Source organism: Callithrix jacchus, chromosome 5, assembly GCF_049354715.1.
Source record: "Callithrix jacchus isolate 240 chromosome 5, calJac240_pri, whole genome shotgun sequence".
NCBI classification, from domain to species: Eukaryota; Metazoa; Chordata; class Mammalia; order Primates; family Cebidae; genus Callithrix; species Callithrix jacchus.
This window is the reverse complement of record NC_133506.1, coordinates 63,392,175-63,415,452: the sequence shown is the minus strand read 5'-3', so window position 1 is coordinate 63,415,452 and position 23,278 is coordinate 63,392,175. Positions and strand designations below refer to the sequence as shown.

Below are 23,278 nucleotides of genomic sequence, written 5' to 3'. Positions count from 1 at the left end.
TAGCGCTCTCGCTGGGGTGCGCAGGACGGTGCTTGCGGCCGCGGCTTCCTCCTGCGGCGAATCTGCCTTTGTAGCACGGTGGTGGTCTCAGGACTCGCCTCGTGACGCTTGTCGAATCTGCTGCGGGGAGAACGACGAGGGTTACTTGGGTAGCGACTGTCATGGCGGCCGCCGTCCCTAATACCGGGGGCTCGGCGCCGGAGGCAGCGGGTTCCCCCGAAGCCCCGCTGCAGTACAGCCTTCTCCTGCAGTACCTGGTGGGTGACAAGCGCCAGCCGCGGCTCCTGGAGCCTGGGAGCCTGGGCGGGATCCCAAGTCCAGCCAAGAGCGAGGAGCAGAAGATGATGGAGAAGGTGATGGAAAGCTGCGCTTTCAAGGCTGCGCTGGCCTGCGTGGGAGGTGAGGCCCGGCGAGTGGGACCCCGGGGAGGTGGAGGGCTTGGACGGCAGCGGAGACCTCCGCCAAGAAGACCACGCGCCTGGGAGGCGAGGGACTGCGGGCCTTGACCCTGGCCGGACCCCCACCTCATTCCGTGAACTCGGGCGTCACCCTTCCTGTCCCCTCGGGTCAGCTTCCCTTACGGAGAGTGGATCCGGTAATCGGTGCTGTGTTTGGGCCTAAAAGTTACTACGTGGGTGACTTCGTTCACCCGTTAATTCCCTTAGATTCGCTCATTCTCTTAAACAATTCATTTGACCGATTGTTCCTAAGCAACTACCACGTGCCAGGTGGTGGGATTACAAGGTGAAAGAGACAAGAGCCTGGTCCTCATGGGGCCGGTGTTTCACTGTGTGGAGAAGAACGTTGCGCGGGAACGCTGCAAAAGAGTGATGGAGACTAAGGAGCTGCACGTGCAGACGTCCCCAGGGCAGCGATTGCCTGAGGTTTGAAAAGCTGAAAGGCCCGTGTGACTCGGCAGCAGCGGGCAAGGGGAGAGAAGCCTGCACTTGGCCTTGTTTCTCTCTTAAGCTTTTGGAGATTTGAGAACGTACAGTGCCCCTTCTGTGTGCAGGGTAATGAGGTTGACCACATTTGCAGATGAGTTTGTCTCAGTGAGAATGAAAGACATTTAAGAAATGAATATAGGGAGAGTGCCTATATTCATATAGGCACTGTGAGGTAGGAAGAAGTGAGGTAGGAAGCAAGTGAGGCAGGAAGAAGAAACGTCTTTTTTTGGTTGAGGAAGACCATAGAAGAGGTGATACTGGAGCTGCATCTTAAAGGATTGAGAAAATACAGGTAGGTGGGGTATCCCAGCACTTTGGGGGGCTGAGGCGGTAGGTCGCTTGAGCCCAGGAGTTCGAGATATGGCAAAACCCCAGCTCTACAAAAAATATATAAATTAGCTGGTGTGCACCTGTGGGCTACTTAAGAGGCTGAGGTGGGAGGATCACTGGAGCCCAGAAGGTTGAGGCTTCAGTGACCTGTGATTGAGCTACTGCACTGTAGCCTAGGTGACAGAGCAAGTCCCTGTCTCAAAAAAAGAAAAAAGGGTCAGGTGTGGTGGCTCACACCTGTAATCCCAGCACTTGGGGAGGCTGAGGCGGGTGGATCACAAGGTCAATAGATCAAGACCATCTTGGAAACATGGTGAAACCCCGTCTCTACTAAAAATACAAAAATTAGCTGGGCAAGGTGGCACACACCAGTAGTCGCAGCTACTTGGGAGGCTGAAGCAGGAGAATCACTTGAACCAGGAGGCAGAGGTTGCAGTGAGCCAAGATTACGCCACTGAACTCCAGCCTGGGTGACAGAGCAAGATTCTGTTTCAAAGAAAAAAGAGAGGCTGGGCGTGGTGGCTCATGCCTGTAATCCAAGCACTTTGGAGGCCAAGGCGGGTGGATCACTTGAGGTTGGGAGTTCAAGACCAGCCTGACCAACATGGTGAAATCCCGTTTTTAAAGAAAAAAAAGAGAAAAGAAAAATACACTTAGGCAAAGGAGAAGAGAAGTGTTATTTCAAGTTTGGGGTTGAGTGGGGGATTTGGGCTCTTTGCTTATAGGCATTAGGGCAGTAGTTATTTTTCATGAGTAATAAGTGGTAATGAACATGATCAATTAGGATAGAGTGTGTTGAAGGAAAGAAAAATCTGTTGATGAGAAGGCCAGAGAGGAAGTTAACTAGACTGAAGCTTCTTTAGGGCGTGGACTGAGTCTTTGTTCCTCACTCCGCCTGACCCTAAGAAGTCACTGATACAGTTGTTGAAAGGACAAATGGAGTCTTCATCGTGCTCATGGTTGAAGTGGTGGAGGCCCAGATTGGGATGACAGTTGTGGACATAGACAGGGATGGACTGGACTTGAAGAACTGGGAGGAAAGATTCTGCTGTGTTTCACGACTGACTGGTTACAGGAGGAAGCAAAGCAGAGCCAGAGGTGCTCCTAAAGCCGGGAGATGGCATGGCTGGAAAGGAAGAGCCACAGGCGGCAAAGTCTGGAGGGAGGTGCCCATGATCTTACTAATCTCACAGTGACCATGAGGTCATAAGGGGCATCCCTATGGGAAGGTCAGATGTGGACAGCAGTGTGAGAGTTGCCATTGGCTAGCTGTGTGGCCTTGGTAGAAGTGGCTTAACCTCTCTGAGCCTTGGTTTATCTATGGAAAGGAGAGACTGATAGCATCTGTCTCGCTGGATGACTGTGAAGAATAAATGAAGCTGTGACTATAAAGTGCCTGAGTGTAGTATGGATGTCACTATGGCCAAGAGAGGGATTGCAAAGCTGATAGGTGAACTTGAGGGTGGCTGTTTTACATGTGAGAGAGTGTAGCGAGCATAGAGGGTTAAAGGAGCGAGAAACCCTAGAGACAGAGAAGATAATGTCACAATAATAGACCCTGGATTGTGTCCAGCTCTCCACCAGGTAGGTGGAGTTCAAGTGGCAAGAGGGGGGGCGTCCCTTCCAATACAATCCCAGCGCCGTAATCCAGAAACCTTCGCCTCTGTGCTTGCCTCTAGGATTTGTCTTAGGAGGTGCATTTGGGGTGTTTACCGCTGGCATTGATACCAACGTGGGCTTTGACCCTAAGGATCCTTACCGCACACCGACTGCAAAAGAAGTTCTGAAGGACATGGGGCAGAGAGGAATGTCCTATGCCAAGAATTTTGCCATCGTGGGAGCCATGTTTTCCTGTACTGAGTGTTTGGTCGAATCTGTAAGTGTCTCTGCCTTCTGAGAAATCTTTGCTGGGGGGCGCCATTTAAAGAGAAATTGCTCTTTAAAAGTCATTTGCAAGTTATTATAGAAAGCAGCTTGGAGCCTCAGATGCACTCTAGGATTAAGTTCCAGAAAACAGTCCCTGTTGCACACTTTTGGTGTGTTTACAGTGTGAGCTTGCATTATATTTTACTTTTTGCAGGCTAGAAGTTAGCTAATGATTTTAAACATGAGATTGTTGGAGAGCCCCTTTTGAAATTTTGATTCCATTTCAAATGCTGGACTTGGTTTCAGCACTATGGCGCCACCTGCAGGAAGCACCTGTGAGCACATATTGTGTACACGTGTGTCCTGCACCGTTAGGAACTTTTGAGAAAGTTGGGGTTTCCTCTGGGCAGGGACTCAGTGAGCAAACTAGAAGCCCTGTGTATTTTCCCTGAAAGGCCTTGCGTGTTTCTCCGGCTCTAAAGTGTCCTCCTTTGCCCACAGTACCGGGGAAAGTCAGATTGGAAGAACAGCGTCTTCAGTGGCTGCATCACCGGAGGAGCCATTGGTTTCAGAGGTTGGTAAACGGCACGCAGATGCTTTTCCTTTGTGGCCTTGGAGAACGTGCTGAGGCTGCCGTTTCCAAACATAGGAGTTGTCCAGGGACACTTGATCTTTCTCCCCCTGACCAATACATTGCGGTAGTTTCTGCGTGAAGTCAGCTTTGGAAACTTGCTGGGATCTAGATGAGGTTTCTGATCCCTGGCACTGTTGACATTTGGACCAGATGAACCCTTGCTGGGACTGGGTCTGTTTTGTGCATTCTGAGGTGTTTAGCACCATCCCTGGCCTCCACCCACAAGAAGCAGGGAACCCTGTCAGTTGTCACAACTAATTTTTCTTTTTTTTTGGAGGCCGAGTCTGACTCTGTTGCCCAGGCTGGAGTACAGTGGCACGATCTTGGCCACTAAAACCTCTGCCTCCTGGGTTTAAGTGATTCCCCTGCCTCATCTCCTGAATAGCTGGGGTTACAGGTGCCCACCACCACATCCAGCTATTTTTTTGTATTTTTAGTAGAGATGGGGTTTTGCCATGTTGGCCAGGCTGGTCTTAAACTCCCAACCTCAGGTGATCTGCCTGCCTTGGCCTCCCAAAGTGCTGGGATTACAGGCATGAGCCACCATGCCTGGCCAGTTGTAACAACTCTTGATGTCCCAGAAAGTCCCCCGAGGGGCAAGTGACCCCAGGTGAGTCACCGATCCAGATCCCTCTAAGAACACAGAACTGCCTGTGCTGAACATACGGGAAAACCTCCTCACAGTGAGTGATCCCTGCACTCTGTCGGTGCAGGACACAGAAGCTGGGCTATGTCCATTCAACCTAGGTCGCCCAACGCAGCTGACCATGCCGAGCTTTTTACTCTAAGCATTTCAAGAATTTAGACTTTTTTTTTTTTTTGAGATAGACTCACTCTTGTTGCCCAGGCTGGAGTGCAATGGCATGATCTCGGCTCACTGCAACCTCAGCCTGCTGGGTTCAAGTGATTCTCCTGCCTTAGCCTCCTGTGTAGCTGGGATTACAGGCTCCCACCACCACACTGGGCTAATTTTTGTATTTTTAGTAGAGACCAACAGGTTTCACCATGTTGGCCAGGCTGGTCTCAAACTCCTGACCTCAGGTGATCCACCCACCTTGGTCTCCCAAAGTGCTGGGATAATAGGCATGAGCCACTGCACCTGGCGGACATTTTTCTCGATAATTTTATACAGTTGTCTGTTTTAATTTTGGATATAAATGATAGTAATATCTTTCTGCCCTCGGGGATTCTGATTTCTACCTGTTGAATGCTAAGTACAGATATTCTGGAAATGTTAGATTGTCAGCTGTAAAAATAAGAGAAAACCAGTTTGCTTGCCCTTTCCCTGTTGGCGTGTCCATCCGAGTGTGGAGGGCCTTGGGGCCTGACTCCTAGAAGCATCAGTGCTTTATCACTGGACCAGTTTCCATCTGTCATGCCCCGACTTGGAGCAAAAAGCCGGTTTTCTCATCTTCTGGGAGACAGGATGATTCGCTCTTGTGAAGACCTGGTTTTGCTGCTCTGGCAGCATTTGTGATTGGCGGAGGAACTTCATTGCGTCCTTTGCTCAGCTTCGACAGGGCCTCTTTGAGAAGCTCCGCTGTCTCTAGGACTGCTTTGATCACCTTGCCAGGAATGTATTCCATAAACAAATCAGGGTAAAAGGCCATATGCTTTCATTTGATTCCAAGGGCTGCTTCTCTTAAGCAGTTTCCTGCCTGTGAGGGGCTATTTCCCTAAGACTAGAAATAGTCCTTTAAGGAGACAAGCCAGACAAATGTAGTGAGATGAGCACACGGGATTAGATCTGTCCACTGCTGCGTTGATGTCTCACAGCACTGCGATCGCTTGAATGACTTACAGTGCTTAAGCTGCTTCACACCTGAGGGTGTGTGAACCTGACATGAGTGCATCGCGCCCCAGCAGCTGTCACGCAGGTGATGTGATTTCTGTTTGTTTGACAGCTGGCTTAAAAGCTGGGGCCATCGGTTGTGGAGGTTTCGCTGTGTTCTCTGCTGCCATCGATTATTACCTACGGTGAGAGTGACTGCCCGTGGGAAAGACGATGCCAGCCCTGGATCTGAGCTGCTCTTTGGAGGATGGTTTCTGGACCACCCCAGGGCCCTTGCTTCAGGGCCTGAAGACGTTCATTTTCCCTCATGTTGTTGGGATTCTCAGGGGGCCGCCTGGCTTCTCTCCTCCAGCCTTCAGAGCAGCCACACTTTGCTGCTCCTGGTCTCCAGCCAGGCCTCAGAGAGGACGTGTCGTGCCAGATGCTCTCCTCAGAGCAGATCGGGAGACAGGATGTCGACGTACAGGAATTGGGCTCCACAAGCTTAGTCCTGACCACAGCTGGCCCTCTAGGTTGTCTGGTGTTGGGAATGCAGAGGTGACAGTCTTTACAGGTACCAAGAAGCTCTTCTACCGGGGATTCCAGGCAGCTGTCCATCTCCAACACCAGGCAGGGCAGGGCAGGGCGGGTCAACGCTGTCCAACCAATTATATCACTTGTTTTGTGTTCTGCCATCCTTGTTTAAAAAATACACCCCCCACACACCTTATAGTTCAAAAGGTTGGTTTATTTTTATTTTCAAAGTCCCTAATTCCAAAAATAGTGCCAGGTTTTGGCCCAGAGATAACATCTGAAGGGAAAGAATGAGAAAGCTCCTGAGGCGGCTGGGGATGGCAGATTATCAGGATTCCTGGAGGACTATATCGTCCTCAGGCTGGGAATGGCAGATTCTCAGGGTTGCTGGAGGGCTGCGTCGTCCTCAGGCTGGGGATGGCTGCTGGAGGGCTGCGTCGTCCTCAGGCTGGGGATGGCTGCTGGAGGGCTGCGTCGTCCTCAGGCTGGGGATGGCTGCTGGAGGCCTGTGTCGTCCTCAGGCTGGGGATGGCTGCTGGAGGACTGTGTCGTCCTCAGGCTGGGGATGGCTGCTGGAGGCCTGTGTCGTCCTCAGGCTGGGGATGGCTGCTGGAGGCCTGTGTCGTCCTCAGGCTGGGGATGGCTGCTGGACGATTGTGTCGTCCTTAGCAAGATCGTTAGATCTGCCAGGGCCTGCCTCAAGAGCCCAGCCCGGCCTCTTCCTAGGATGCACGGAACCCCATCCATGAACTGAAGGGCCTCTTCGGAGCCCCTTCTGTGCTGGCTGAGAGGCACACCTGCAGTCTGCTGAGCCACATACTGGTTTCATGATGGGACCACTGGCCCAGGCCAGCTCGAGCCACCTGTGAAGGGTCCTGCTGTGCTCATACTGGTGACTTGGTCACAGCAGCTACTGACCAAGATCAGATGTCGCTGAGGGGTTGCTCACCACCACCCTCGTTCTCCAGAGTCAGGGAAGTGTTTTAACGTGTTGTTTTTGGCTTGATCTTGTGGTCTTTTTCTTGCCCGTGTGCCATGGGGGGAAAAAGGTCATCCACAATTGGGCTTCACTGCTGCTGCTGCTTTTGGGGAGAGAGGAAGGTGATGGAGTCAGGCCTTTGCTCTTGGGTGGGGTGCAGGCAGGTAGCTTGGTGGGGGCCACATGTTCTGGGCACCTTCAGCCTCCTGGTAGTCTCCTTTTTCCTGTCACAGTAATTCGGCCAGCCCTTCTTTTTTGCCTTTTCCTCATCGGCCCTGTCTTCTAGCCCACGCACTCTTAGCCAGACTTCAGACTCAGCATACACAGCGTCCCTAGTGTTGTCAAACCCAGCTGGTAACACCTTCCCCGGGCTGTGTTTGCCATTTCCTAGGAATGAATGTGAGCTCCGGCTCAGGGCTCATGTCCTTGTATGGTGAATTCTATATAACGCCCCTCCCTCTCTCACAGCTAGGAGGCTTCATCACTGCACTCACCAGAGCTCAGGAGACACTGTTTCCTCTACTGCCCCCAAATACAGGACACCAGCACTCTGAAGCAAGGGCCATTAGGCGCTCCTACCTGGCGCCTGGTGCGGTCCTGGGGTGCCTGGGATCTTTCAGTCTAGTATGCGGAAAGGGCTGTCAGACACTCCTGCCTGGCACCTGGCATGGTCCTGGGGTGCCTGGGATCTTCTGACTTTCAGTCTATTACGTGGAAAGGGCTGTCAGACATTCCTACCTGGCACTGGGTGCGGTCCTGGGATCTTCTGTCTTTCTGTTTAGCACATGGGACCCAGTACAAGAAATGCCACAAGCCGGGGGGAGGGGGAGCTGTCAGTGGCCGTCAGTTCAGTAAGCCAGGCATTGCCCACACTGCCTATTCACTCGAGAGGAGATGAATCGTTTCCTGTTTTAGATGGCTGCAGAGCCAGTATGAGCTCATAAACCAAACAGCAATTTTCAGAGACATCTGTTCCTGATCTTCAGAATAAACTCAGTGTCCAGTTGCTGAGGCTGATGGGAGCCTACATCAACGCCACTGGCTCTCCCAAAGCGGGAGGGCCTGGGGGGATCCAGCTTCTCTGACAAGTAGGTTAGACCAGAGGCCGCCTCAAAGATATGCCACGTGGAAGGAAGATGTAGAGAAGTGATCACAGAAAATAAGCAGCTTCCTCTTCAGTGGACAACCTTGTGCCATGGCCAGGTCCCGGGTGGGACATTTTCACTTCGCGGAAAGGAACTGTACACGAATGCCCAGGGCGAGACCACAAGTGGCCTGGATGCTGGCTGATAGGGGGCCTTGTGAGGAGCAAGGAGAGGCCTTCAGCCCACCTCCCCCAGCTCTGCCCCAGCCCTGCCCCAGCCCACATGGCCACAGGGAGGCTTAAGGGGAGTGAACTAGGTAAACATGCCTGGAAACTCACATCTGGATGCAGCTGGAAGAGTTAAATATTTAGATTGGTGGCTTCCCCAGACCACGGTGAACACAAACATCCACACCGCAGGGCTGAGTTTTGTGCAAATGTTGGGGCTTTGCATTTTTTTATTAACATTTTCCTCTCACGTGGTTTACATCAATTTATAATCTACATAAGTTGAAACAGAACATAGACCAAAAAAAAAACATATCCTTGCCAACTTATTAAAGTCAGGTATTAACGAAGGGTCCCATCCCACCTGTGTATTGGCAGGAACTGGCAGCCATCGGCCGCTGCCCCTCAAGGACAGGCCGGCCTGGGATTCCTGCGGCCTGACTCTGGCTGGCACAGCCCGCCCTGTGGGGCACAGTGGCCGAGGTTCTGGGCTGCACAGGCCCTGTCACAGAAGAACCCGCTGAGGACTTCCATGGTGCAGTTCAGGCCAGGTCTGGCACCTGACCCCCCCCACTCTGGGTAGGATTATAAATAGGAGCCTTTCACGTTTGTCAGCCCATCCAGCCTTCTCACCGCCCGTTCTCACACTGCCTCAGCAAGCCTGGGGCTGGGCCAGGACTCACTCTGTTCCTTCCTGTCAATCACTTTGGAAGCAACGGAGAACTTTCTGTGCCCCACGCTGACACTCAGGAATGGCCAGGCACTCAGTCTTTAGACTCACCACACACACTTGACCCCTGGATGCCATGCAGCAACCTCAGGGATGGCCAGGCACTCGGTCTTTAGACTCGCCACACATGACACTTGGGAACAGCCAGTCTTTCTTTACTCTCGCCCCACATAACACTCGGATGCCACACACTGACACTCAGGAATGGCCAGGCGCTGGGTCTTTAGACTCGCCACACACACAGACACCTGGATGCCATGCAGGGACCTCAGGGACGTCCAGGCACTCGGTCGTTAGACTCACCCCGCACCAACACTAAGGAACAGCCACTCGGTCTTTCTTTAGACTCCCCACACATGACACTCAGGAACGGCCAGGCACTGGTATCTTAGCCTCAGGTGGCACTCTTCTCCTTCACCGCCTGTCCAGGGAGCACAGGCTCCTGGCTAAGCTGCTTACAGGCAGCTGGCTGGTATTTCCTCCTCCCCTCCATGCGTGGCATATTTACTGTTCTGCCCAAGGCCAGAGGATTGAACGGGATCATAAAGGGCTCTGCCCCACTGAGCCAGCACCACAGCGCTGGGCCAGAAAACCCTTCCTGATGACAGCCTTCAGCACAGCAGTGGGAACCACTCCCCAGTCCTGAGGCCCAGAAACGACTCTGCCAGAGAAGAGCTGTAGGTGTACCTACAGCGACAGCTCAGGTGCCTGCAGCTGTGTCTGCTCTCCAGGCCAACGGCCCGAGGCTGGCAGCGCGGCACCTGTGGAAACATGTCTCGCTCATTCCTAGTACTGAGCAGTGCGTCTCCAAGTTGGGAGCGGAACCTGTGGGTCCCTATTCTGTCGCACAGTGCCAACAGGAGACCCCAGCAAACCCTGCCCGAGAGGCGGGCGGCCGATTCCTCACTCTACCCCCAGCTTCTGGAGTTCCCAGCATGGACCCAGAAGGCTGCGTCCGGAGGCTGGGGCAGCACCCGAGGGCTGGCCACCACGGGCCTGTGCCTTCCCTTCCCAGACCTTGGAGCACCAGTGGCAGTGCTCAGCTGTGGAGTGTGTGTAAAATCTAAGGCAAGAGTGCCACGAGGTTCTGTGGTGCCAGGGAGTGCCTGGCTGCAGCCTGCCTGCCTGGACACCCACTTCAGCCACCCGTCACCCTCCAGGAAGCCTGGCTCCACTTGAAAAGCCCCCATAACTCACTCTAAAAGCTGCTCACCCGAGACTTGGGACTCCCAGGGCTGTGTTTCCTCAGCCGCCTGACTCTGCCTCCGCCCTGTTCTCTCCTGACCCTCTGGCTATCTCAATAGCAGGTCCCTTGTGAGTCTTGACACTCCAAGGAAATAGAACTGAGAAGGGAACTGAGAAGCAGAAGACAGTCCAAGATGCCTCACTGGCAGCCAGGAGGCAGAAGAGTTAAACCCCAGAAGTGGAGATTCCTAAATGGAAAATTCCAGAAATGCACGCTCCAGCTCTGCTGAGCTGGGGACGAGTGTGTGTCTCCTTGTCCAACATTTGCACAGGCAGCAAGGCAAAGCAGGTGTGCTCCCGAAGGTGGAGGTCAAGGAGGGGCCGGCAGCAGCCCAGGTGGGCCACCGCTGCCCACCAGCCAGAGCCTCCTCGGAGCCATCAGGGCAATGGCGTGGAACCCAGGGTGCACATGCATGCGGGCTGGGAAGGAGGAGAGGGTGGAGGCAGACAGGGAGGCGGCCGGGAGAGGGCCATCTGGGAGCAGGGCCAAGAGAGGAGAAGCTGGCAGTGGCCACGCAGCGCGAAATGAGAGCCCTTGGCCGGACTCGGGAGGAAAGAAAGTGCTGAAGGACGTGGAAGGACAAGGCGGCTCTCTGTGTCCCCACGCAGGCACCACTGCCCTCCCCGCATGACAGGTGTGCAGAGAACTCCCAGCAGCGCAGAGGGGGCCAGGCACACTAGAGGCCAGAGGGCGAGAGGCGGGCGCGCTGGCGATGTGGGGCCGGCTTTGGACAAGGTGGCACAAAAGACGCACGAGTTCCAGTTCTTGGAAGCTGGCTTCCCTGGAGCCTGGAGTGCTGGGTGTGGGAGTTTTCTATTGCAGTCCTTCAAGTCTGAGTTGGGCCTGGGCTGGAGGGGCTGGCTCTGCCGCCCCCACGGCCGCCCTGCCTCAGGCTACACATCGGTGGAGAAATACAGTGTGTTCCGCTTGAGTTCTGCAAAGGAGATGGGGGGGTGCTGCAGGTAGTAGAGGAGGACCTGGACCTGTGGGGAGACAGACAGGGAGGCTGAGCTGCACCATCCACGCGAGACGATGTGGCCCTCCCACTCCCTAGATGGTGGCTACCACCTCCCCTTCCTGGGCGGCCCAGCAGGGGTGTTTGCCTTTTTGCAGCCATGGAAGGCGCCATGGGGCAGAGGGCGGGGTGCCTAGGGCCCCTTCCCCAACCTGGCCATAAGCTTCTGCTCCCCGCTCCATCCTGGGGTAGCCACGGTCTGGCCCCTGCTCTGGGCCCTGAAGCCTCTGCCCTTGGGAGCAGCCTCAGAGCTTCCACATGCTCGGACAAGGACCTCCCAGACCCCTGGTCTGGCTCTCCGAGACCCAGGCCTGCCTGAGAATGCAGCCAACATCTGGGACAGACAGTCTCTGGTATGGTCTAGGCTCAAACGTTTTTGTTTTGGCTTGGGGGGTGCAGAAGTGTCTGTAGTTCTCCTCCCGGTGACCCTACAGCCCATCAACCCAGCTTCCCATGAGGTAAGAGGCGTAGGGACTCATCTCACCCTCTACCAGCCCCAGCCTGGGCGCTGCCAGGGGTACCTGTGCCATGACATCATGGGACCAGATGTCCGCTGCCGAGGTGAGGTGTGCTTTGCTCTCCACTTCCGAGGGCCTCAGTAACGTGGGTCCAAACACAGTAGCCAGGTTGTGAAGCGACATTTTGTTGATGGGCTCCTTCTCGGCAACCCTGAAAAGGAGAAGATGCGTGGTGGGTGGATGATCAGTCCATCCTAGCAGCCACTCGGAGCTCTGGGACCCCTGGCCTTCACCGTAGGAGGTCCTGAATGATGCCTGGAAGAGGATCACCTCATCTCCCTCTCCTAGGAGTGGAGACCTCTGTGGGGGGACGGGGACTCATCCAGGGGAGTGGGGTCCAGCTATATGCTGACATCTCCATCTGCAGTGTTTCCCCGAACTGATAGCCAACTGCCTGAGCCTGAGGACCCACAGATACTAACTCTGGCTTCCTTCCCCGAGAGCCAATGCTGTTCCCGCTCCGGCTCCCCTCCCCGAGAGCCGATGCTGTTTCCGCTCCAGCTCCCTTCCCCGAGAGCCGAGAGCCGATGCTGTTCTGAGAACCTTCCCTGTAACAACCCACGCTCCCCCTTTGAGGTAAATATCATCATTACCCCCATTGTCAAAACGAGGAAACCAGAGTGCAGAGGGGTCAGGTGACTTGCAAGTGGTAGAGCTGGGACTGGAACCCAGGTGGCTGCCTCCAGAACGACACTCTTAACCACTGGTGCTGTCATGGCCCAAGTGGCCGGAGGTAGAGTCACGGTGGGTGGGGCAGGGGAGAAAGGCAGGCAGGGCCTGGAGCCTGCCTAGCCACCATCTCTAGCCAGACCCAGGGCTCTGCCAGCTGTGCTGGGGCAGGAGCAGCCCTCCTCCCAGATGAGCCAGCACCATCCTCCCAGGCCGCTGCCCTCCGGGTCCTCCCCCGCTTCTCTTGCTCAACAGGCCAGATGCTCTGTGATGCTTCCCTGGGGCGGGGCTGCTGTCCAACCCATAAGAGGGGCTCTGGTTCTCCTTCAATCTCAGTGAATGTTTCTGGGTGAGACCCACCCACCTAAGAGTGCCGGTCACCCTCTCCATACCACCATTTCCACCCCCCAGGCTGGAGCCAAGGCCACCTGCTTTGGAAACGGGCAGATACACTGTGATGCCGACAGGCCGCTGTGCAGCGGGCTGGCCCTCACCATGCGCACGGGGCCCAGATATGGGAACAGACTGTGCCCAGTTCCCAGAGTGGAAACTGAGTGAACAATCCCTTCCCACCCCTCCCCACAAGGCTTGCCAAGTGATTTCAGGATTGGTCGGGGCTCTGGTCCTGGCCAAACCAGAGGAAAAATGTCTCATAATGAGAAAAACAAAGACACCAGCCCTGGGCGCGACCAGGTCTCCACTGGCTCTCTAGAGCCTGGCCTGGCTGAGCTGCATGGAGGGTACGGGGGGCCTGGCCCTGAGCTGGGGCTGAGCTCTAGGAGGAACTGTTTGCCCTGCAGCACAGTCCCCTTGAGGGGCTCCCAGGTCCTAGGAGGCAGATGGATTGAAGGGAGGCCTGGGGGGCTCCTCCCCACACAAGCCTAGGACCCTTCAGGCCACCTTCAGTTCTGAGCTTTGCTGCAGGTACCAATGTCAGCAGCTCTTGGCTGGACTGACCACAGAACGGGTGGTGGGAAGGCAAGAAGGGTCTGAATTAGGATCTGGAAGTCATGGGTTCTAAGGACTGATGTGCCACTAACCCCAGCAAGTCCCCGCTGGGCGTGGGGGCTCACCTTCCCTGTGTTAAGTGAGGTGTGTGCCAGGACCAGTGGGTCTCACATGTTTTCACTGTGGGCCACGATAACACTTTTTTTTTTTTTGAGACAGTCCTGTTGCCTGGCTGGAGTGCAGTGGCTCGATCTCAGCTCACTGCAACCTCTGCCTCCCAAGTTCAAGCTATTCCCCTGCCTCAGTCTCCCAAGTAGCTGGGACTATAGGCACCTGCCACCACGCCCGGCCAATTTTTTGTATTTTAGTAGAGATGGTGTTTCACCATGTTGGCCAGGCTGGTCTTGATCTCCTGACCTCATGATCCACCCGCCTTGGCCTCCCAAAGTGCTGGGATTACAGGTGTGAGCCACCGCACCCAGCCGATAACACGCTATGCTGTAACACAGGACACACGTCTGTTTTCTGTGTAATGGAGCAGAATGGTGGCACTTGCACCCAAGGCCTGGAGTGCAGCCTGGTACTATCCACTCTTCATTTCATTTAGAAAAGGCTACATGGGCTGAGTGAGCCACTGGGAGGTGGAACCTGCTGTTATCAACGTGCCTGCAGCCCCTGGCGCTCACTCTGCTGTTCTAAGTATCACGTGGCCAATCTCTGAGGTTACTATTCAGACCCAAATATTCTCAAAGCAGAAAGGCATGAGTGCAAGAAGCTGGGAAGCAAACTCTCACCCCGCACGGATGGCCTGACAGTGGCCAGTGCCCACGAGGAGGGCTGAGGTGGGTCCTCCAGCAGGATCTGCACCCCTGGCTGAGGCCTGTTGGCATCCCGTATCCCCCTTGGTGCCCCTTCCCCCGTGGTACCCCCCATCCCCCCTCACGTTACCTTTTCAAGTGTTCCAGCAGGAAGAGGAAGGTGATGAGGTTGGGGTCGGGCAGGGAGCGCAGCAGGTGCATCATGCAGTTTTCCTTGGCAGCAGGGTCGGACAGGGCTGTAGGAGAGAAGGGGCCAGGGCGGTGCTCAGTTCCGGGGGTTTCCCGCTAGAGCCCCCATGGTCACAAGGCTGGGGGCCCCTGCAGAGAGCCCAGGCTTCCGGCACTTGGGGAGCAGACCTCACTGGGGAGGGTGAGGTCTGTAAGCAGCTGCTTCCTCCAGGAGGCCTGGGCATGACTCAGCCACGGGGACCGGGCATGACTCAGCCAGGAGGCTATGCCATGACTCAGCCACGGGGCCCGGGCACAACTCAGCGAGAAGGCCATGCCACGACTCAGCCATGAGACCCGGCCACGACTCAGCCAGGAGGCTGGCTGGTGGGAGCAGATTCTTTTCCTGCAGCTGGCTGCTTGGGCCTTGGCCGCCAGGCATCCCTGGCCCTGGTCTGTGTGGCGAAGGTTGAGCCAGCAGGGGCAGGTCCTGCCTGTGGCATGAGAGACCACTCTTTCTCACCCCCCTCTGCGCTGGCGCATACATGTGAGCGGCTTTCCGTGGGATGCCCCAGGAGAGGAGAAGGCTGGAGGAATACCCAGGCACCTGGCTTTGGCCCAGACGGGTGGATGCAGAGTTGGCCAGGGCCCTCAGCAGAGGTGATGGGACAGTGGGTGGTCTCACTGGAAGGCCCAGCACAGCCTGCCTCAAGTGCCCTCTGGCTTGAACCAGCCTCCTGCCTGGCTTTGGGGTGCTGGCTTCTGCCACTCAGGACAGTATTCCTGGATACCCGAGCTTCCAAGCAGATCAGTGTCCAAACAGGAAGCAGAGGGGGCACCATGTGGACAGGAAGGGTAAGAGGCAGGTGAGACAGGGTCCAGCCTCACACCAGGTCCCAGCAGGCCACACCCCACCCTCTGGCCCTCAGCCCCAGGCCCCAGTGCCCTGGGAAGGTCAGCCAGCAAGGGAGGCCACAGGGATTTCTCCTGCTGGCTACTTCTCCGGCCAGGGAGTCCTGGCCCAGCCCAGTCTGGACCCCAGGAGCCCTCAGGGCCTCACCGATGCCCTCCATGAAGGCTAGGTACAGTCGGTCCGTGAGGAGGGGCTCGGGCAGTTCCCGGAAGTAGAGCTTGAGTGTGCCGGCAATGGCATTGATGTCCATGTCGCTGAGCATGAGCAGGATATCCTTGTTATCTGCAGGGGAGGAGCCGTGGTCACGCAGCCTCAGCCTGTTCTGTCCCCCCAGCCCTCCCAAGGCAGCCCCCACCCACTCCATCTCAGTGCTGGTCTCCCCTGGAAAGGCAGGACCTAGGGTGCCCGCAAGTTTCTGTGGGCTGGGGTCTACCTGCTGTGGCTGCTCAGGAAGGGGTGACCGGGGAGTGAGGTTGATCACCCAGAGCTCAGAGCCACGTTCACACCATGTGGCCCACACCTGCCTCCCAACTGGAACATCCCCGTCACTGAGCCCCTCTCGGAAGGCACTGCACATTTTCACATGTACAAGCGTGTTCTGACAAAGCCTCAGCTTTCAGGCTGCCCAGAGGAGCTGAGCACCAATGAATTTCCTGGCCCCGCCCCACCTCTCCAGGCCCTGAGGCCCTCTCAGCTCCTGGCAGACTCGTCCCTGCCTGGCTGGCGCAGGTGTCCTGACTATCGGGCACCTGGTTGCTGCAGCCTGATGCAGCACGAACAGGGAGCAGAAGCCAGAAAGCTCAGGCCTCACCACTGTGGGCCTGACGAGAGGCAAAGCTGCCCTGGAGGGGTTTGGGGCCCGGAGACAGCAGGTGCAGGCTCACAGCTCTTTCCCTGTGGCTCACGAGGCACCCAGGACTAGCAAGAAAGCCAGTCACATAGACTCAAATCAGACCTGAGTTTCAGTCCAGAGCCAAAACTTACAAGTTGGGTTGTCCTGGGCAAGCGACCCAGCCCTTCTGCCTGTCTCGTTTCCTTACCTGCAGCTATGCATTAGAGACGTGAGGGGAGGGGATTCCGTGACAAAATGCAGAAAAAGCACCTGCCACAGGGACTCGAAACCGACCAAAGCTCCTCTGCCGTGGGCAGGCCTGGCCTCTCCATGAAGCCTCCTGGATCCCCGAGCGCTCCTGTGCCCCCCACAGCCTGCTGGGACACAGTCACAGCCGCCCGGCCAGGCCTCCCACACTCACTGGCGTCAAACACGGCCTTCAGTGCCTGGATGTCCGTGGCCACACCCGATATCCGGTAAATTCCAACCTCCTCGATGCCCCTCTTCTCCACCTCCTCCACACACTGCCGGACGATGTAGGGGACCTTGGAGCGCTCCCGCCTGGGGTGGGCGTGAGGACAGGTGGAAGGCAGTCCCCATGACAGCTCCCCAACAGCAGGCCCCCACCCAGCACACACACGCCCTGGGGAGCTTCCAGCATCTGGGATGGGGAGCTGAGAAAGAGGCCACCTCACTCGGCCCCAGCCAGCCCATCCCAGCCAGCCTGCCAACCCCAGCCTGCCTGCCCCAGCCAGCCCATCCCAGCCAGCCTGCCCATCCCTGCCAGCCTGTGCAGGGCAGTGGAGGACTCAGGCAGGAGAAGGCTTGGGAACTTGGGAAGGGAAGGCTGAGTCTCTAGGGAAAGAGTGTCTACCGGACTCAGATGCTTGCAGGAGGCCCAGCAGGCAGCCTTCATCAGGAGGTGGGTCAGGCCTGAGACAAGGGGCCAGGGCAGTGGAAACTGGGGGATGCGCCCTTTCCTGGGGGTGGCCAGTCCCTGTTGGTGCCAAGCCCAAATGCAGGCCCCTGGCTGACACCTTCCCACTTATCATGAGGAGCAGATGATCTGGGGTTTCATATGAGACCTTCCAGTGTTTAAGTGTTGACCCACGTGCTTCTAAAGGGTCGTGTGAGCAACTCTGCAGCCGTTCTAGCTCCACACTGGCTGTCTGCCACTGCTGAGCTGGGGTGACAGATTAGACACCAGGATGGGCACAGGCAGGGACGGCTGGGGGGCCCAGGCTGGCGGGGACACAGGGCACTGGCACCAGGACTTGGAGGCCAGAGGCAGCACCTACTTAGTCACCACGCTGATCTTCACGCCAAAGACGCCCGTCTGCTTCTTGGACGGGGTCCTCTTCAGGCTCATGTCCCGGCTGGTGAATTTCATGGAGAATTCCACTTTGATCTGGTTGAGGGTGAGGCAGGCACAAGTTCCCCAGGGCGTGAGTGCTTGAGGAGTGCCCCAAAACACAGGGGTCCCCCCAAGACTGCAGATGAGGGTTAGCTCACACCCAGGGCTCCTCAAAACCTGCAGGGCAGCAGTGGGCAGGGCAAGGGCAGGCGGGAAGATGGGACTGGTCGAGATGGCACAGCAGCCCCAGAAGCAGCCAGAGGGAGGGCTGCCCACCCCGCACTGACGATCGCATCCCCCGCTCACCCCTTCATCTCACTCATGCCCCCAGAGGGCGGGTGGGCTGCCCACCCACCTCATAGACCTCGTTCCCATACCCCACTAACCCCGTTCATCTCAATCACGTCCGTGTGCCAGTTCTTGGTCTCCACAGTTTGTGGGTCCAGCTGCAGAGAGAAAATGTGGGTGAGAGGGTGCCAGTTGGAGGCCAAGCCAGAGCTCTCCCCATGGGTCAGCACCTCTCAGAGCCAGCTACACAGGAAAGGCGGAAGTGAGCAGCTGGGATAAGGTGACGTTTACCTGGAAATCAACCTTGGGGGGCCGAGCTCCCATGCCCCTCTAGCCCCTGCTGGAGAATAACCCCCACCTTGAGGGAGGCAGGCACACTCTGCTAGGCACTCCTGCCCCTGAGACCTGTTCCTGACCTGTCAGCCCGAGAGTTAGCCCTTACTACCCCATTTCACAGATGCAGAAACCGAGGCTCACAGAAGACACCTCATCCTCCTCTCCACACTGGAATGATCAGGAGGTGCCAGCCCATGGGGGGACCCAGCCATGCACGTGGAGGTGCTGAACGAGTGCAATGAAGGGTCGGGCCCCGCTCAGGAGCCTGCCTGGGCCTGGACGCCAGCAAAGTTTTTTTTGGTGGTGTTTAATCTGGTCGAGGGTGAGGCAGGCATTTTTTTTTTTTTTGAGACAGAGGCTCGCTCTGTCACCCAGGCTGGAGTGCAGTGGCTCAATCTCGGCTCACTGCAACCTTCGCCTCCTGGGTTCAAGAGATTCTCCTGCCTCAGCCTCCCGAGTAGCTGGGATTACAGGCACACACCACCACACCCGGCTAATTTTTTTGTATTTGAGTAGAGACGGAGGTTTCACCATGTTGGCCAGGATGGTCTCAATCTCCTGACCCTGTGATCCGCCTGCCTTGGCCTCCCAAAGTGCTGGGATTACAGGTGTGAGCTACCGTGCCCGGCGAATCCTGTTAAGTTTTAAACTCACTAAGCCTCAGTTTTTCCATCTGCACACGAGGGCCAGCAATAGAACCCCCTCCGTGGGGCAGCCGTCAAGATGCAAGGAGCTGACTTGGCCAAGCCACTGGCTCCCCAGTAATTAGATCCTCTACAGGGGAAGCCCCCAGGCTCAGGCTGCAGCCCAGGGAGGTATGGACCCCAGGGGAGATCAGCGGCACCCCTCACAAAGGACTGTTCCAGATTCCGTTTCGGTAACTCAGGGGCCTTTGCACCCATCTGCCTGCATACCTGTGAACTAATTTTGAGCAACTGTGCACTTCCTGGCACATTTTTAAGTCAACATCTGAACATTTCCAAGTTTAAACAGTTGCCAACAGTGTGATTTCCAGAATGATGTCAGTATTGCCATCTTAAAATACAAGCATGACATCATTCTCTCACATGTATTCAGTGGGATCTAAATGCCCTAGCGATGTGATACCCACAATCATCCACTGAAAAAGCACACGAACAAGCTCTTCTTTCCCTCACGGAGCTCCTGCCTCATCTCTCTCCTTGAACTTCTTTCCATTTCGCCTAAAGAATGTTGTCCTAATTTATATCTTTCTATTTTCAAGTCCTTTGTTCACCATTATATTTTGCTTCCACACATGCACAAAAAAAAATCTGTGTACACTGAAAACCAAAATTTTCTGAGACCTCAAGGCTCCAGATATTCAAAATATATTCAGGATCGGTTAGTCCTATGACTAGCAGTATACAATCAAAAAGGGGACCAGGCACGGTGGCTCACGCCTGTAATGCCAGCACTTTAGGAGGCTGATGCGGGCAGATCACAAGGTCAGATCAAGACTAGCCTGGCCAACATGGCGAAACCCCAACCCTACTAAACATACAAAAATTCAGGTGTGGTGGTGGGTGCCTGTAATTCCAGCTACTTAGGACGCTGAGGCAGGGGAATCGCTTGAACCTGGGAGGCGGAGGTTGCAGTGAGCCAAGATCACACCACTGCACTCCAGCCTGGGCGACAGAGTGAGACGCTGTCTCAAAAAAGAAAAAAAAAGTAAGCTATGCATGACACATTTTAATAAATATGAAGTAGCAAAGTAACTTTTTGGTGGAATTCTCTCTCAGTGAGATGGGCAGAGTTTTTTTAGTTCACGTTATCTGTATGATATTGTCTTTTGCTAGAGTGAAACGAGGTTCAACCTCAATTCTGTTCATGTTTTTGGTTTTAACAGCTGTGCAGGTGCGATGGCTCCTAGCTACAGGATCTCAGGAGTTCGAGACCAGCCTGGGTAACGCAGGACCATGTTTCTAAAATGAGCAAAAAAGATGTGAACAATGAAACATTTTGTTCACAGAGAAGCAGAGGAGGCTGCAGAGTTTCATCGCAGCCACGTTATTCCGTTCTTTAACCTCTTTCCCTATTACCCGCCTGAAACTGCATCTATACCTGTTATGTGAAATTACTTGAAATGATCTCTCAGTTGAAAATTAAATCTTCCATCAGTTTTGGGGAAGGCAAAGAACTGGATACACCTGCCTTTTGAAAGGCTTTGTACATTTCTTTTTCTTTTTTAAGATGGAGTTTTGTTCTCGTCACCCAGACTGGAGTACAGTGGACGATCTCAGTTCATTGCAGCCTCCACCTCCTGGGTTCAAGCGATTCTCCAGCCTCAACCTCCCGAGTAGCTGGATTACATGCGCGCACCACCATGCCCAGCTAATTTTTGTATTTTTAGTAGAGACGACGTTTCACCATGTTGGCCAGGCCGGTCTCGAACCCCTGACCTCAGGTGATCCGCCCGCCTTGGCCTCTCAAGGTGCTGGGATTACAGGTGTGAACCACCATGCCTGGCTTAAATTTTTTTTCTTAATTTTCAATTCTTATGTATGTACTTATTTTTATTTTTTATTTTTGAGATGGAGTCTTGCTTCATTTCCCAGGCTGAAGTGCAGTGATGCGACCTTGGCTCACTGCAACCTCCGCCAACCGGGTTCAAACGATTCTCCTGCCTCAGCCTCCCAAAGTGCTGGGATTACAGGTACCTGCCAACGTATCTGGGCTAATTATTTTTGTATTTTTAGTAGAGATGGGGTTTCACCATGTTGGTACAGCTGGTCTCGAAATCCTGACCTTGTGATCTGCCCACCTCGGCCTCCCAAAATGCTGGGATCACAGGCGTGAGCCACTATGCCTGACTATATTTATTTTTCTAGAGACAGGGTCTCACTATGCTGGCCAGGCTGCTATGTTGCCCTGAGCTCAAGTGATCCTCCTGCCCTAGCCTCCTGAAGAGCTGCCATTCCAGGCATGCACCACTGTGCAGGCCCTGATTTTTTGACTGACACATTGCAAATTGTACACATTTGTGGGGTACAGTTTGGTGTTTGGAGACCACCCCTTCTTGAGGCAGGTCTCTCCACGCATCAGCACAAGCCTCAGGCCAACTTCACAGCTCCTGGTCAGATTTACCCAAAGCCCCTCCTCTGCCCTGCTTCCCATGACCTGGTGCTTCCTGGCAGCTTCTGCAGACTGGGCCAACGGTCCCTTCCAGAGTCTTAGAGAGCACTTGGACACAGCACGGGGGCAGGGGAACATGCAGGGTTCAGAAGCTGAGGAATCAAAGTCTTCCGTTCAATCACCTGCACGTGGGCAAGTCAATCCCCTCCGTGAATGCAAACTTCCTCATGGAGGTGCCTGTATACCCACGCCGGCCTCACAGGGTTCTTACGGAAAGCAGTGAGAGCGATGGACCTATCCTGAGCACGACAAACCCTCAACACACAGCATCTCGGGTAATCGCCACAGCAAATGCGCAGTTTCAGCTTTCATAGTTGTCCCCGTCTCGTAGGTGAGGACACTGCAGCTCAAGCAGAATGAGGAATTTACCCAGTGCACACCTAGGAGGTGAGAGCTAGGGCTCAAAGTCAAGGCCCCGGCGGGTGGTGGCTCACCCCTGTCACCCCAGCACTGTGGGAGCCAAGGTGGGCAGATCACCAGGTCAGGGGTTCGAGACCAGCCTGGCCAATAGGGTGAAACCCCATCTCTACTAAAAATACAACAATTAGCTGGGTGTGGTGGCACGTGCCTGTTGTCCCAGCTACTCAGGATGCTGAGACAGGAGAATAACTTGAACCCATGAGGCAGAGGCTGCAGAGAGCCGAGATCATGCCACTGCACTCCAGCCTGGGCAACAGTGAGACCCTGTCTCAAAAATAAAATAAAGATAAAAAATAAAAATAAAAATCAAGGCTCCCAACACCCTCTGCTGAACCTGAAGCAGCAGGAGGATGTGTGACGTAACCACCTGGGGCACAAGTGGCTGCTTCCTCGGAAAGGAGGTATCAGGCCTCACGGGGTACGGCCCCACCTGCCGGGCAGCCTGGGTGCTGGGAGGTGTCCCCAGTGCGGCCCCACCTGCCAGGCAGACCTGGGTGCTGGGAGGTGCCCCCAGTGCAGCCCCCCTCCCACTGCCTCTCGCAGTCACTTCTGCTCCAGCTGCCAGGTTCAACCCATGTTTTCCTGGGAGCCTGAGGCTCTCTGCCTTCAGTCCTCTCAACCATCAGTCCTCTCTGCCTTCCTGCTGCACTACCTCCTGCCCTCTGCAGGCTGCTGGCCCACACAGCTGCTGGCCAACACATTCCTGGCCTTCTGAGGCCAGGCCTGGGGCAGCTGCCGCATTCCAAAGCTGCGAGCCCCTCAATCCCGGCCACCCTCCTGGTTCCTGCCACAGGTGCGGCCCCGGTATCTGCTCAGATCCTTGCCTCACCCCTTGGAGCCCTGACAGTGATGTTCCGTCTCCTGGGACGCCACCAGCCTCCAGAAACCAAGTCTATTTCAGGATATCATTTATACACAGAGAAGGGAGGGAGAGGAACAGGGCACATTTTCCAGAGGAACGCTGCTGCCCAAACTGCTATGCTATTTATAACTCCTGGGAAATGTGGACTCTGCTATTTCCTGATTAGATTAGCGCTGGGGTGGAGGGGCTGGCCCCGGGATGGTGGCGGATGGGACACCTGGCTGCTCACTCTCTGGTCCCGGCAGGCAGGTGTCATCTGTGGGCTCAGGGGAGCAGGTGCCTGGGGGTGTGAGATCACCTGAAGCAGGAGACAGGGGGCTGGTGAAGGGCCAGGCTGGGAAGACCACTGAGGGCACGGGGGCAGTGGGGCCTCCCCAGGGTGGGCTACAGATGGAAGACAGAAACAGGCTGCAAAATATCCTGGAGCCAGGGCGAGTAACGCGGTCACTCGCAGCAGCTCAACTATTTTCTTTCTTTTGAGTCAGTCTTGCTCTGTCGCCCAGGCTGGAGAACAGTGGCACCATCTCAGCTCACTGCAACCTCCACCTCCCAGGTCCAAGTGATTCTCCTGCCTTAGCCTCCTGAGTAGCTGGGACTACAGGTGTGCACCACCTCACCCAGCTAATTTTTGTATT

The 23,278-nt window shown here is 55.4% G+C and overlaps 2 protein-coding genes across 16 annotated transcripts in view; one reads left to right on the top strand and one right to left on the bottom strand.

Moving 5' to 3' along the window:
* The first annotated feature begins 136 nt into the window (after positions 1–136).
* On the top strand, positions 137–6,288 carry TIMM22 (translocase of inner mitochondrial membrane 22). The gene is made up of 4 exons (XM_035299238.3): positions 137–399; positions 2,957–3,153; positions 3,645–3,717; positions 5,682–6,288. The coding sequence occupies exons 1-4, from the start codon at positions 162–164 to the stop codon at positions 5,756–5,758; spliced, it is 585 nt and encodes a 194-aa protein (XP_035155129.1). The 5' UTR covers positions 137–161; the 3' UTR covers positions 5,759–6,288.
* Positions 6,289–8,568: 2,280 nt separating this feature from the next.
* Positions 8,569–23,278, bottom strand: part of ABR (ABR activator of RhoGEF and GTPase) — a 195,673-nt gene continuing 180,963 nt past the window's right edge. For all 15 annotated transcript variants that reach the window (XM_078372259.1, XM_035299228.3, XM_078372263.1 and 12 more), the window contains 7 exons: positions 17,971–18,030; positions 17,529–17,638; positions 16,652–16,791; positions 15,546–15,680; positions 14,448–14,553; positions 11,886–12,033; positions 8,569–11,332 (listed from right to left, as the gene is read on the bottom strand). In XM_078372259.1, coding sequence (XP_078228385.1) covers positions 11,243–11,332; positions 11,886–12,033; positions 14,448–14,553; positions 15,546–15,680; positions 16,652–16,791; positions 17,529–17,638; positions 17,971–18,030 — 789 coding nt within the window. In that variant the 3' untranslated portion in view covers positions 8,569–11,242. The remainder of the gene's footprint in view (positions 11,333–11,885; positions 12,034–14,447; positions 14,554–15,545; positions 15,681–16,651; positions 16,792–17,528; positions 17,639–17,970; positions 18,031–23,278) is intronic.

Coding starts and splice junctions, on each gene's coding strand:
- TIMM22 (XM_035299238.3), top strand. CDS start 162: ATGGCGGCCGCCGTCCCTAATACCGGGGGCTCGGCGCCGGAGGCAGCG. Junction 3,154..3,644: donor CTGAGTGTTTGGTCGAATCT/GTAAGTGTCTCT, acceptor CTTTGCCCACAG/TACCGGGGAAAGTCAGATTG. Junction 3,718..5,681: donor AGGAGCCATTGGTTTCAGAG/GTTGGTAAACGG, acceptor TTTGTTTGACAG/CTGGCTTAAAAGCTGGGGCC.